Below are 12961 nucleotides of genomic sequence, written 5' to 3' on the forward strand. Positions count from 1 at the left end.
AGAGATGTGGCGCTAGGACCCTTGCACCTTGCCTGAAAGTGAAATATAGCGGTTCTCCATGGGGTGCCAACATCTAACCAGCCCTCAGATGGATTTACCATGAAGGTAATGAAGTTTAAGCACCAGGGCCCCTCACTTGCTCTGGCCTCTTCCAGGGTCCCTGGAGCAGCCCTAGTAATTCTGTATTTCTGTTGTAATCTTCTTAAAGAAGGCTGCCAAATTGTATAACCCTTAGACCCCACAAAACCTGAATCTGCCCCAGTACCGTGTGAGCCTAAGGTCCCCAGCCTGATGAGCACAAGTTCACCTACTGGTGTTTTGGGGGGGGGGCCACGTACTGCCTGCCCCCACAGAACCCTTCTCTACAGCTCCTAGGAATTCTTACTTCATTGGCAGTTACATGGTTGGGGAAATGAAAGTGGCTCTCCTTTCTCAGGACCTCCATTTGGTCTGAGACCACGCAGCATCGCAAGATAGTTGCACAAAGACTATGTTTTGCCCCTGAAGTGTCCCTTGTTCCTGGCCCTTAGGTTTGCGTCCTGTGTAAACCTCCCCAAAGACACACCTCCCTCTTAATTTGGTTTTCTTCTGCTTTAGCCACTAAGGCACCATTAGAAAAAGCCACCGTTGAGCGAGCCCAATTTTGATACATATAAGGATGAAAATCTCTGCACTTAGTTCTGCCCTGCTCCCCCCTCAACATGCCAGTGTGTGACGCCAGCCCTTTTTAGGGCTGTGCTGACGCTGGCGATGGATCCAGAACTTTGATGAGTGCACAGGCAGCACCAGCCTGGCACCTCCTGGATACATAACTAACTTAAAAAGCCACTTGAGCCGGAGAAGCGCCTGGCAGGACCAGTACCCCTACTGTTGTTTTCCAGGGCTCTTGCTGTGTTGTGGCTGTGGCCTGTTCTAGCCATGAGTCCTGAGGAAGTGGCTTGAAGCCATGATCAATTCGGCCAACTTGAGCAGACCATCCTAGTCCCATGAACCTGAGAACGGGCCAAGGAAGAGCTCAAAACTCTGCCATAAGCATCGGAACAGGTCTGCTCAAGCTCTGCGAGGACTCCGTGAATGCAGTTCGTCACATCTGGTTTCCTTTGGTTTGGGGTGTAAAGTCAGGTCACTCTTCCCAGGGGTTAGCTGATGCTGCCTTGTTTTAACCTGTTCTATATTCTGTTTATGAATGAATATCCGGAACTACAGTCGTATGCACTGGGAATGAGGATTTGTACGTGACCCTGTGGTGCTGCACGAACTGCTGCCGTAGTTAGTGTTGCTATTTCTCAGTTAGCTTTTTCTTGGACATGTGGAAGATGGTTCCAGCACCCAAACACAGAATATTAGTCTTTTGGTAAATTGCCCTTTTTAGGAGAAGCATGGCCATTGCAACCCAGGATTACACAGTGCTCTACAATTTGTAAAGGCATTTTTAAGCCCATTCTCAACAGGCTCCATGAGGTAAGAAGTAGGAATCCAACCTTAGAATCCTAAGGCTTTGAGGAGTGAAATGATCTGCCCAAAAATCACCTGGCTGGGAAAAGACAGTCAAAACTGGAACCCTGGCCCAAATCTAAACCATAGGCTCTTTCCATGCTGTAAAGGGCTAGATTAATGATAGTTATTAAAATCAATAAAGATCTTTTATGAAAGACATGCTAAGACTGTAGCTGAAATCATTTTGTTTCCTTGCTCAGTTATCCTCTGCTGTGGTCAGGTATGTCCTCTTGGTGTATTTGCCATCTCCCTCAAGTGAAAGGAACACTTTTAAAAAATTCATCAGTCTGAGTTTTCAGGCCCGGGGAGGCTCTCTTGCCTTCTCCTCGTTCAGTAGTCTTGCACAGGAATGGCGATCTTGCGGATGAATTCGTCGTACTTCACTTTGCCACTAGGTTCAATGTCTGCTTCCCTGAAAAGATCATCCACTGCAATAAATCACATTAATTTTTCAGTTTGGCTTTAGTGTTACGTTAGAGGACATCCAGTTGGGGGCTGGGGCTCCCCAGAGGTCTTCCCTGAGCGTCTAATTGACTGTTCCCATAGATGAGGAAATAAACCAGTGAGCGGACCAGGACGACCCACCCCCTACCCCTTGGAGACCATGTATTCAATTTTGAGTTCATCAGGCTTTCTGCAGGGGCCAGGGTAGGGGGTGTACTGGTAAGGATTCAGTCACTGAAACCACTTTGTGCTTTTGTTTGTTTGTTTGCCCCTTCAGAAAATATCTGACCCCTGTGCCAGTATTTTCAGAAAGCCTCGCATGAATTTTACCTTCCACAGCCCACCCTCTCCGCCCCCTGCAGAACAGACACCCTCTGCAGCTCCATCCTGGGCACCCCCAGCCCAGTCTTTGGCCTGCCCCTGGCCTGCCAGTCGGCCTTCCAAACGGACATCCCCCACTCCAGGAGGGGGCTCGGTGACAAGTGGTATCTGCCACCATCACTTCTTTTTTAAAGGGTGTGTTTTGGGGGTGGGGTAGTATCAGAAAATAAATTCAATTGTGTCTAAGCTCAAAGCCTACAAAAAACTGCCATTGTTCTCTAATGTTGCGCAAAAAAAGAAAAAACCCTACATTTACTGGTTCTGGATTCCTGGAACAAAATACTGGCTTGTTCCAGGAGTTGACAAGAAGAGCCATTTCAGCTTACACTTTTCCATGGGGGCTCCTCAGGACCATCCTCACTCTCTTACAAAACTCTCTCACTGCTCTGTGTCAACTTCCCCGGCCCCAGATGTCCCCAACGTACTCCTGGGCAGTTAGAAAATATCCTGTGACTTCCTACTTAACCATCCTCCTCCAAAATGTAATTACTGTGCTCTGTGCTTAAGCTGATAGTACTTCTGAGTATTTTTAGAATGGTGAGGCTGTAATTTATCCTATTTCATCAACCACTTGGTTAACACTGTCCTAACAGTTTTAACTGGACAGGTTAAATGGATAGGTCCAACACCAACCACTGCAGCCTCCAACTGTCCAGAAGAGGGGCAGCTGGAGTCTGATGATGCCGTCTGGGTAGGATGGCCATTCCCTTGGAACCCACAAAGAACCAGGTCGCAAAGGCCTCCTTCGCAGCCGTCTCAGCTGCTCCAAGGATGCTTCTGTAGTAAAACTGAAGCTTTTCTTTCTTTCACTGAGGGTAAAGGAGTCTTACTTCTAGGATCATCTTTCCTGCCTCCCACAGCCAGAGGAAGGGACATCAGTCTCTGGAAGACACTGCCAGTTTCTTTGAAATGTTTCTTTACTGGTTAAACAAATGAGAGATGTGTTTGAGTTTGGGGGCCATGGTATCACTTTAGACAGAGATCATTAACCGTAAGAATTAAGGCCTCTGCTGGGCCTCTCTACTAACACTCCACCTGGTACGTAAAAGGCCAAGCAGTGTCCTCAGAGCTGGGGAGGGAAGGAGAGCCCGTGTTTCCCTTTTCACATTAAAACAGCGACAATGAAAGATGAGATGGAGATAGCTGCCTGCCTGAAAAAGTGGGGGAAGCTCCATCTGCCTTCTGTAGTGCTATTTTTACATGCTTTGCGCTGTGCTTTGTGGCTGCAGATAAAATCTCAGCAGACTATTTTATAGAATGTTAGCTCTCAGAGAGACCTGAGGGATTGTCTATTGTAACCTCATTTCCCAACGAGAAAACTGAGGAGGGTGAGAGAGGTTAAGAAACTCACTTGAGGTCCCCCAGAATGAGAGGAAGCCAGGATTTAAGTCTTGTGATTTAACCAAAGGCTAAAGGCTTGTCACTATCGAAGCCTTTTTCCTCTTGCCCCAATCATAGGCAAGCCCAGCGGCCTCACTAGAAACCCCAGCCTCTGGGTTTGGTGGGTGTGGACTCCGATGGTGACCTGGGATGGCCACTGTGCCTAGACCAAGGGGCCCACCAGGCAGGCTGGGAAAACACCTGCAAAAGACCCAACATTGGGGTCGCCCTTACCACGGACATCAGGCTTTCCCAAAAGACCCAAGCCTCTCATCCTGCTCTGAGGTGAGAAGGTAGGAGGCAGAGACCACCCCGGACACCCCTTAGAGCTAGCTGTCTGAGTCTTGAGGAAAGGGGGCAAAGTTAACATCTCAATTTAGAAACTTGGCAACAGCAGCAAATTCAGGAGACAGCTGTGGTGAGAGGAAAGCGCCTGAGAGGGGCTGGGGCAGGGGTCCGAGTGTCTAACAGACCCGCATTTAGCTCCCAGCTCTGTTACTCACAAGCCACTCACTGCACCTGTTTCTTTAATCAGTATGAGGGGGACACTGGTGCTTTTAGAGGTGTCAAAATCACTAAGTGAAGGCCCGCAGTGAAAGTTTAGAACACAGGGTGATGCCCAAGTAGATCCTAACTGGATGTCCCCAGGCCGTCCCTTGATCCTGCCTAACTTCTCCCGCCACCCACAGGCCCCCTAGTTCTCTCCCAGGCTCCAATCCAGAGTTCACCGAGCTCAACATTCAGTCACAACCTTCTGGGGCATCTGTCAAACGCGGTGCCAACATAACCCAGGTGGCATGGATTGGGCTCTGGTGTCCTTCCCAAAAGTCCTTAATTGCCTTCCACTGTCGGGAAAGAGGGACCCTGGCCATTACCTTCTTTGTTGGTGAGCTTCTCCCCCAGTTTCATGAGTTTTGACCGTAGTTCAGATGCCATGATGTAGCCTTTCTTCTCCTTGTCTGCCATCAACATGGCCAAAAGAATTTCCTTCTTCGGGTCCTCTTGTTTGATTTGCATATGCATGATGGTCAGGAAAGTAGAGAAATCCAGCTCTCCATTTCTGTCTAGAAAACCCCCAAACACAGCAGAGTGAGCAGGGAGGAAAAGGCTTCTCCTGGGGAAGCCAACTGGCCTCCTGCCCAAGCCTTCATGGCCAGCTCAAGGGCCACCTAACTTAGGAAGCACCATGACGGCAGCAGTAGTCACGGGGAAGAGGACGCAGCCTGTCCTGCTGAGTTCCCACCACGGATATGCCTCACTTAGTCCTCCCAACAGCCCTTAGTGACTGGCCATCATCTCATTTTGCCCACTAAGGAGACAGAAGCTCAGAGTGTAGAGCCACCTCAGAGCAGTGGCAGGACCAGGATGACGCACTGCCTCCTCTACCCTCTTCTGGATGCTCCTCTCCTGCCCTAAACTGGAGGGAAGTACACCAACATGTCTATCCCCGCTTTGGCAGCCACTGCAACACATCTACAAAGATGGGTGGATGAGCCACCACCTGGGGCCTCAAGTCTCTGTCCCACCTGGGCTGTTCACCTGTACGTCCCTTCCCTGCACCCTCCACCCCAGTCCTCCCAGCCCACACCCCTCCTCCAGCCATGCCTGGGGACCTCAGCCCAGGCCCTGACTGGGCTACAACTGCAGGACATCGGAACTGCCTCCGACCACAGCTTCCTGTTTGCCGGAGACAGAAATCAGACAAAACCACCACCCCTCTGGAGACGGAAGCAGTGCATCTCAGGAGCTGAGTGCCCCCATCACCTGGCTTAAGGCCTTCAGAGGCCCACCCCTGAGCCGAGCCTGGCCTCAGGACAGGCTCCCAGCACTGCTTCAGGCACCCTCTGATGGGACCTCAGGATAACCCTAGCAGATGGAGGGAACCCATCTGAGAGATGAGGAAACTGTGGTCCAGATGGGCTCTCAACCAAGTGTTCTTTCCAGGCCACCCCTTCCTCTTTCCTTCCTGCGTGTCCACCTGCCAATGCAAACAGCCATCCTGGCCTCTGACGTCCCTCCTCTTCTTCTAGAAAACAAACAAAAAAACAAACAAAAAAACCCAAACCAAAACAAAAAACAACTTGTTTTCGGTATTAAAAGTCCTGTATATTTCCGTTGTCAGAAACAGAGGCGACAACACAGGGGATGAACATCGCCCGTAATCGCATGACCAGAGAACCACCTGGAAGCTCTGTGGGTGGGTTTTCCTCCATGCTTTTTCCTCCCAGCTTTCCAGTTTTTAGGAGGTCAGTCTTGGAAATCAGAATTGGGTTCCGAGCCTGATTCCACCATTGGCTTGAGCACTCGGGGAAGTTACCTAATGGGCTCTGAATCTCGATCTGTATCTGCAGAACTTGGAATAGGACAGTGCCTTCTTCACTGGGTTGTTGAGCTAAGCAGGTGACAAATACTCAGAAAAGGGACATTGTTCTATCAGAACTACTTTGGGATCACTTAGCACCGTCTGGACTGCAGGTTTGCAATAACCTTGTTGGCAGGCCTAGATCCCTCAGTCCTCTGGGATGGGGGTGTCACTGGTTGCTGTGAGGATTCAAGGAAGCCTGAGTGAGACACAGCATACCTGGCAGGTACCTCCCCCAGCCGGGAGCTCTGGCTACCACCTGCCCCTCAGACTTCTGAGCTCTTCACACCCCGACCCTCTGCACCTGCCTGCCGGGCCCTCCCCCAGGACCATAGCTGGAGGGTTCAGGGCCCACCCCCAGCCCAGACTATCCCTTCCCTGGCAACTGGCCCGGCGCACGCACCTATCCTGTGAGTCTGCAGGTGCCGCTGGGCCTCCCCGGGCGTCGGGCTGGCTCCCAGGCACCTCATCACCGTCAGGAGGTCAGTGGCTTTAATCTTCCCCCGCTGCTGCTTGTCGTACAGGGAGAAGCATTCCTTGTACTCTGCCACAGCCCAGAAGCGAGAGTCAGAGCACGCTTTCGCCCTCCGCCCCTTCTCTGTCTTCTCCCCCCTTACTGCCCCTCCCCTTCCTTTTGCCTGCTCCCCTCTCCTCTTCCCCTCCTAGCCGGGCCAGACACAGCAAAGAAAAATCCAGAGCTGCCAGGGTAAATAGAATTTCAGATATACTAAAAAATGTACCCATTGTTTACATCGATCCCAAGGGTTGCATGGGATATACTTGTAAAGGTATTTGTTATACTTAACTAGGTGTCCTCTATCTCATCTGTCCCCCCATCCCCTCCCTCCCCGACGTCCCTTCTTGCCTCCTCCCTCTCTCCCTCCCTGCTCCCTTCCTCAACTGACTAAAACCACAGGCCAGCCCAGGGAGACCCGGAGCCCACCGCAGGGCACCAGACTCCCAGAGGACCTCTGCAAAGACAACTTACAGGGGAAGCAGGGGGTAATAATGCCTCGGGGCTGCTGCGAGGACCAGAAACCCCCGCGGGGAAGGCCTGGCAGTGAGGCTCTCCTATGTGCCAATCATCCCAACTGCGGGTGTGTCCCTGAGTCCGCTGCTCCAGCCGCGGCTTCCAGGCTGCCCAGCTCTCAAGCTGCGCTCTGACACAGGCCCTGGCCCCGTGCAGGACTTCAAGAGGGGCTGCCAGGACGTCCTCCCAGGCTCTGCTGAGATCCAGCTTGCTGCTCTCCCTGAACCCCCTCTCCCCTGCTAGAGGTGACGTGGCCTCCAGGTCCACAGCCCCCCCCCCCCAGTGGAATCGGCCCCCCCCCCCCCGGCATCTCCCCCCGAGCCCCAGCCCTGGAGGCACAGTGAGGCCAGCTGGGCGCCTGGGAAGATAAGGGGCTCCTCACAGAGGTTGTGACCGTGCGGTGAGGGTGAGGCTCTTATCAGAACTGGTCAAAACTCCCCTCTCGCCCAATCCCTGGGGGCCGCGGGGTGGAGCTCCTGCTTGAGCCCCACTTGGGAGCGTGGGGGGCCCTGCACCGTCCTCAGCACCCCGCTCTCTCCTGCTTCCCACACCCAGCGGCCTCCTCCGAGGCCTGGACCCGCGGCTCCTGAGCTGAAAATAACAACACCAGCAACAGCAGATCCCCCTACCAGCACTTTCCCCCCAGGCCCTTGTCACCCTCGCTGTGACCCTGGGGGGTGGCACCTTTGTTGTTCCCATGGTGTGGTGGGGGGGGGGGAGGGGCAAGGAAGCCTGGAGCAGCAGAGAACTCGCAGGGAGCAGCCCACTCTGCAGCTCCACCCCCGGGGCAGAAGCCCCCAGAGGGCCGCAGAGCAGGAAGCCAGGCCTAGGGCCTCTTCGTGTTCCCTCACTGAGGCCTCTCCTGGCAGCCGAGGATTTCAGGGAGGCTGCTCATCAAAGGCAGGCCAGGGAGTGGGGTTTAAAGACAATTAGCTGCTTTTGTGCCTGTGGAGAGGCTGAAGGGGGACCTTCTGCCCTTTCAGAACTTTCCAGAGCCTGAGCTTCAGAGAGGCAGACCACCAACAGGACCTGGTGGCAGGGGTTGGAGTGGTCTAGGGGACGCAGGGCCAGAGCCTAGCCTAACTCACCTTTGGTTCCTGCAAAACCCAATTCCCTCCAAGAGGGCCCAGTGCCAGTGGGGATGGGGACAGAGAGAGCGCCGCCCGCATGCAGGGCTTCAATTCAGCTCTCCCCATCCCCGCTCCTGGGGACCTCTCTTGGCCACCCTACCTTGTCTTCTGTCTCGTCGGCCTCTGCAAGAGGGGTTGGGCCCACTGCCTTCCTGAGGCCTCATCCTATGACATTTGACCACCTTCTGAGAGTGGCTAGGTGGCGACATCACACTCTTGGGGCCTGGAATAAACCAGACTCTACAAGGGGGCAAACTGCACCCCCGCCCCATGCCCCGCATCACGGGGCCATGGCCCCTGCTCTCAGCAAGACTAGGGTCAAGTGGGGCCCATCTCCTCACAGTTACCTCAAATGGGTTCTATATTCCTGCCTTTAAAGACCTGAGAGGCGGGCTCTGAACTTGGAGTCCTGTGCTGGAACAAGGGCTCTTCTCCTTCCGCCCCCCCACCCCACCCCCGGCCCCTACAACCTCCACGCCTCCTTGCTCTCCTGCTAGGCCAGCTGGCCATCCTACATCCCGTTTATTTTACCACTTTCGTTTGTTGCCCCCCACTCCCAGCAAGGTTCTGAACCCTGTGAGCGCAGGGATTTGGCACTGCTGTGTGTACTGCTGTATTTTTAATGCCTAGAACTGGGCTGGCACAAAGAAAGGACTCATAATTGTTGAATGAAAGAACAAATTGCGTTAAATAAACTGGATTAAATATCCCCTTTAAGTTTTCCCTTTGAAAATACAAATGCCCCAAGGCAAGAAAGAATCCACCCCAGGGCCTAGGATAACACCAGTTGTGTGCCCAGAATATAACCACCAGCTCTGATAATATGTACAGAGTTTGTTTCATAGACTTAAGGATGTACAGCACACAATTTACAAATCATAAAATATACTGGATTATAAATTCCATCTAGCTGATTATCACAAGTGAGTTTTGCCAGCTCTTGTATTCACTGCCAACCTACAGTTTGGATTTAACCATAAGCGAGGTTACATGCCAGTGAATGCAACCCTTTTCCCAATGACTATGCTGTCATTACATCTGATAGGTGATCTACATCTGATAACTGGTCTACTCTTAAACTATTTCTCACCTTTGTGCAAATTATATTCATTAAACTGAAATCTCTTTCAAATCTTTAGCACTATTGATTGCAATAGAGATGTCTTTTAAAAACTGTTGTACAGATGGAAGGATTAGAACATTCTTTCATCTTCCATTATTTAATAATGGCTGATTTTAACAACCGGCTCACAAAACTCCTAAAACTGTACCACCCAAGAGCAAGAACAAGCTGGCCCCAGCGTATGTCTGGGTGACACCCAGCCCCAGTGTCAGGCACGTGACTGACATCTGCTCTGTCTCTTGCTCACAGCAGTCTCGTGAGGCAGTGTCATTATCCCCACTTCACAGATGAGACAACTGAAGCTCAGAGGTGACTGGACCCCAGGTCCACTGCGTCCAAGGTCCCTTCCCACTCCATTGGTCTTTCATTCATTAATGTTTATGGTCACTTTCTTTGTGTCAGACATTAGGATACAAAGGGAATCTTCCTTTCTTCCCTTCTGGGAGATTCAGAGGCCCCAGAGGGAGGGTCAGCGAGCCTCAGAACCAGGTGTTGATGGGGGGACACTGAGGCTGAGAGCTGGACTCCGGCCCCGAGACTCCTCAAGTCTCATCTTAAGATCTAGGCAAGAGAGGCCCCTGCCCTGGGCCTTGTGTTTTAAGCGTTCCTGCTCTGGCTCCCCTTGTGGGGTAAGGATATCAAGGAGTCTATGGGGAGATGTCTGCAACTTACTCACCGGTTCTCCCTTATAGACCCAGCTCCTGGTACCCAGAACTCTGGAATCCCTGCCCAGATAACCCTCAGTTCACCTCCCTACTTGAGCTCAGCTGGGCCTCCCCAGACAGATCTGGGCCCCTGAGTTCTGTGTAACCCAACTCTGTCAGCGTGGCTGTGTGGAAACAGAACCAAGCACTGCGGGAAACTGAAGCCTGCTTGCGGGCCGGCAGGTTAGGGAACTCGGGGGATATAAAGTGCCCCAAACACCAAAACGAAGCTTGCTGTCGAGACAGAAGGGACCTCAGAGACCACCTAAGCTGATCTTCCCCCCTTTACAAATGGGGAGACTGAGGCCCAGAGTGTAGAAGCCTCCTGCCTGAGCGTGCAGGCATGGGCTCTTTTCTCTTTCGCAGCCAATTACAAAGCCCCCTTTTGTTGGGCCTTCAGCCACAGCCAGTTGCCAGTGTCTCTCTGTCCATCCTCTCTCCCCCTCCTTCCCCAAATCTAACTATCAAGTTCTAGAGGAAAATCTAGTGCGCTCCCTCTCCTATCACTGCCTCTTGTAAATCATACTGACAAATGTAATACCAACATCTCTTCCCTCCAAGCCTTGCCCCCCCCCCACCTCCCCCCAGCCCTTCCCTGCAGCTGCCCCCTTGCCCGTGGGTGGGCCCAGCTCTCCCACCAACAAAAACGGAGCAGAGCAAATTGCCTAACGAGACCCACATTTTGCTGTGAGTTGCTAATGAAAGAACAAACCAAACCTACCATTAATTTGGTCCTGGGAAAGAAACTTGGCCTGCAGCAGAGAGAGAACAGTCAGGGAAGGACTCCATGAAAGCCCCCGGCCTCCCCAGCCCAGGACAGCCTGACCAGGCCACACAGACCCTCACTCACCATCTCGGGGCCTCCAGCTGCCACCCGTGGGCTTGCCGCTCCCAGAACCGCCTTCCTGTTCCCCTTCCTCCCCGGCTTCAAGTCGAAAGTCCATTTGCCAAGCTGGGTGGAGGCCCCGGTAATAAATCCACGGCTGCCATGGAGACCAGGCCCAATGCCAGGGGTCAGGTTCCAGCTTCCCAAGCACCGCTGATGCCCGGCCTGCCTGGGCTGATGGCAGGTTGGATTTTGAGAGACCGGGGCTGCATGAGGGCTTCCCCGGCACTTGGTCCTGCATCAGGAGGCTGATGCTCTAGCCAGAGGACGAACGCTGCTGGTCCTTCCTGGGAGCCCTCTGTGGACCCTAGGAAGGGGTCAGTGACACACAAAACAAGGATCCCTGGGTCCCACCCTGGGCCTGCCTCCAGGGGTCTCTCCTCTCTCTCTGGGGACAGACTCCTCCTAGATGTCAGGCACTCTGCACATCAGCTTGTAGGTGGAAGGAAACCCTGCCATGATGGCACTGCCCAGTGATGGTGCCTTCACCACCGGAGGCTTGGGATGCCGCATGCAGAAGGGGCACCGAGCCTGGTGCTCTCGGCGCCTTTGCTGAGTGACCTCGGTGCGTCATTTCACTGCTCTGTGCCTCAGTGTCCTGGCCAGGCCCCATCACATGGCTGTGGAGAGGCAAATGGCCAGCGCACCACCAGTTCTCGTCACGTGTCAGTTCCCTCCCCTCCTTCAGTGGAGGGGGAGGGGTGGGGGTGTGGTAGGTGCCTGCACCAGGGTCTCCGGCCCCACCATGGGCTACCCAAGGGGCTGCGGAAGGCCTTAGGTGCCTTTCTGGCCAGGAAGTCTCCCCCTTTGCTTCCTTTCCTGCCTCTCCTGACCGCAGCCCCCACCACTTCCAGCAGAAGCTGCTGACTCTCCCCATTTCTCAGTGGTTTGTGCTTCCCACTAAGGAAGTGGCGGGGGGCAGGGGCGGTTCCCTGGCGCTGAGGCACTGGGCACAGCTGCGTTCTCCCCCTTCTTCTCCCAGACACCTGCTGTATCCCTGGTGCACGGCTGGTGGCTGCTCTGCCTGTGGGGCTCTGACTCCAGGGTCCACCCACTTTGTCAGGACTGGCACGCACGGCCGCACAGGTTGTGCACTGCAGCAGGGCTCCCAGGCCGGGGACGAACGGGTCCTGGAAAGGGGCTACACGTGCACCAAGGGACCTGTCGGTAATTTGCACAAGGCATATGGACATGTGGGGCCCTCCTTTGTCCCCTGACCACCTCCACATAGAAGGTTCTCTCTTCCTCTACTTCGTGTCTCCTGAGTCACCTGTTCACACCAGTTTCTAGACCCAGAGAATTTCAGCTGGAGGATTCTGACTCCTCCCGGCTGGGGCTGAGAAGAGTAAAGGCTGGAGGGAGGCGAGGGAGGAGGGGAGCTTCTCACTAACAGCCTTACAGGAAGAGGAGGAGAGGGGACGTCAGGTGGGGCCTTGGAAGGGCGGGGAGCACAGAGCAGAGGCTGGGGGGTGGGAGAAGCCTGGTGGCGCCGGGCCACGTGCTTACATGGAATCACCCTGCGTTTGCAAAGGGGCTCATGGAAAGACACGACTGTTGGGCTGAACCCTCGGCCCTGCAAACCTTGTAGTAGCCCAGCCTCGAGACCCACGAGCCCAGAGACAGTGACAGAGACGACAACGATTTGTCGGATAGGGGATCTCACAGGTCCAAAGCAACATCCTGGAGCAACACCCCACTGTTGGACGGCAGAGAGCAGGCAGGACGCAGCAGCAGTTGTCGCTATGCCAGAGGAGGAGGCTACCAGTTATAGGGGGAACTGACTTCAGGTGGGCTCAATTACCAGGGAAACCAGCAGCTGGTGCAGGGGGCAAGCACATAGGTAGTTACTGACAGCCCATGATTAAGAAGATTGGATAGTCACGTGAGTGAAGCAGGGACTGGTTGGGCAGGGGACGTACAGAGACCAAGAGAACAGCCACCTTGAGTGGCCTGACCATGCACCCCACCCCTGTACACCTTGCACGACCCTTCCAGTCTTGGCCGCACCCTTCTTCCACCATATC

General features: G+C 53.8%; 1 protein-coding gene across 1 annotated transcript; it reads right to left on the reverse strand.

Annotated features, from left to right (window-relative positions):
- Nucleotides 1-1624: 1624 nt before the first annotated feature.
- Nucleotides 1625-10947, reverse strand: CALML4 (calmodulin like 4). Its single transcript, XM_057723028.1, has 4 exons — nucleotides 10902-10947; nucleotides 10773-10803; nucleotides 4578-4766; nucleotides 1625-1925 (listed from the first exon to the last, which is right to left on the reverse strand). The coding sequence occupies exons 1-4, from the start codon at nucleotides 10902-10904 to the stop codon at nucleotides 1828-1830; spliced, it is 321 nt and encodes a 106-aa protein (XP_057579011.1). The 5' UTR covers nucleotides 10905-10947; the 3' UTR covers nucleotides 1625-1827.
- Between the last annotated feature and the right edge of the window lie 2014 nt (nucleotides 10948-12961).

The sequence above is a fragment of the Hippopotamus amphibius genome, chromosome 2 (assembly GCF_030028045.1).
Source record: "Hippopotamus amphibius kiboko isolate mHipAmp2 chromosome 2, mHipAmp2.hap2, whole genome shotgun sequence".
Lineage (NCBI taxonomy): Eukaryota > Metazoa > Chordata > Mammalia > Artiodactyla > Hippopotamidae > Hippopotamus > Hippopotamus amphibius.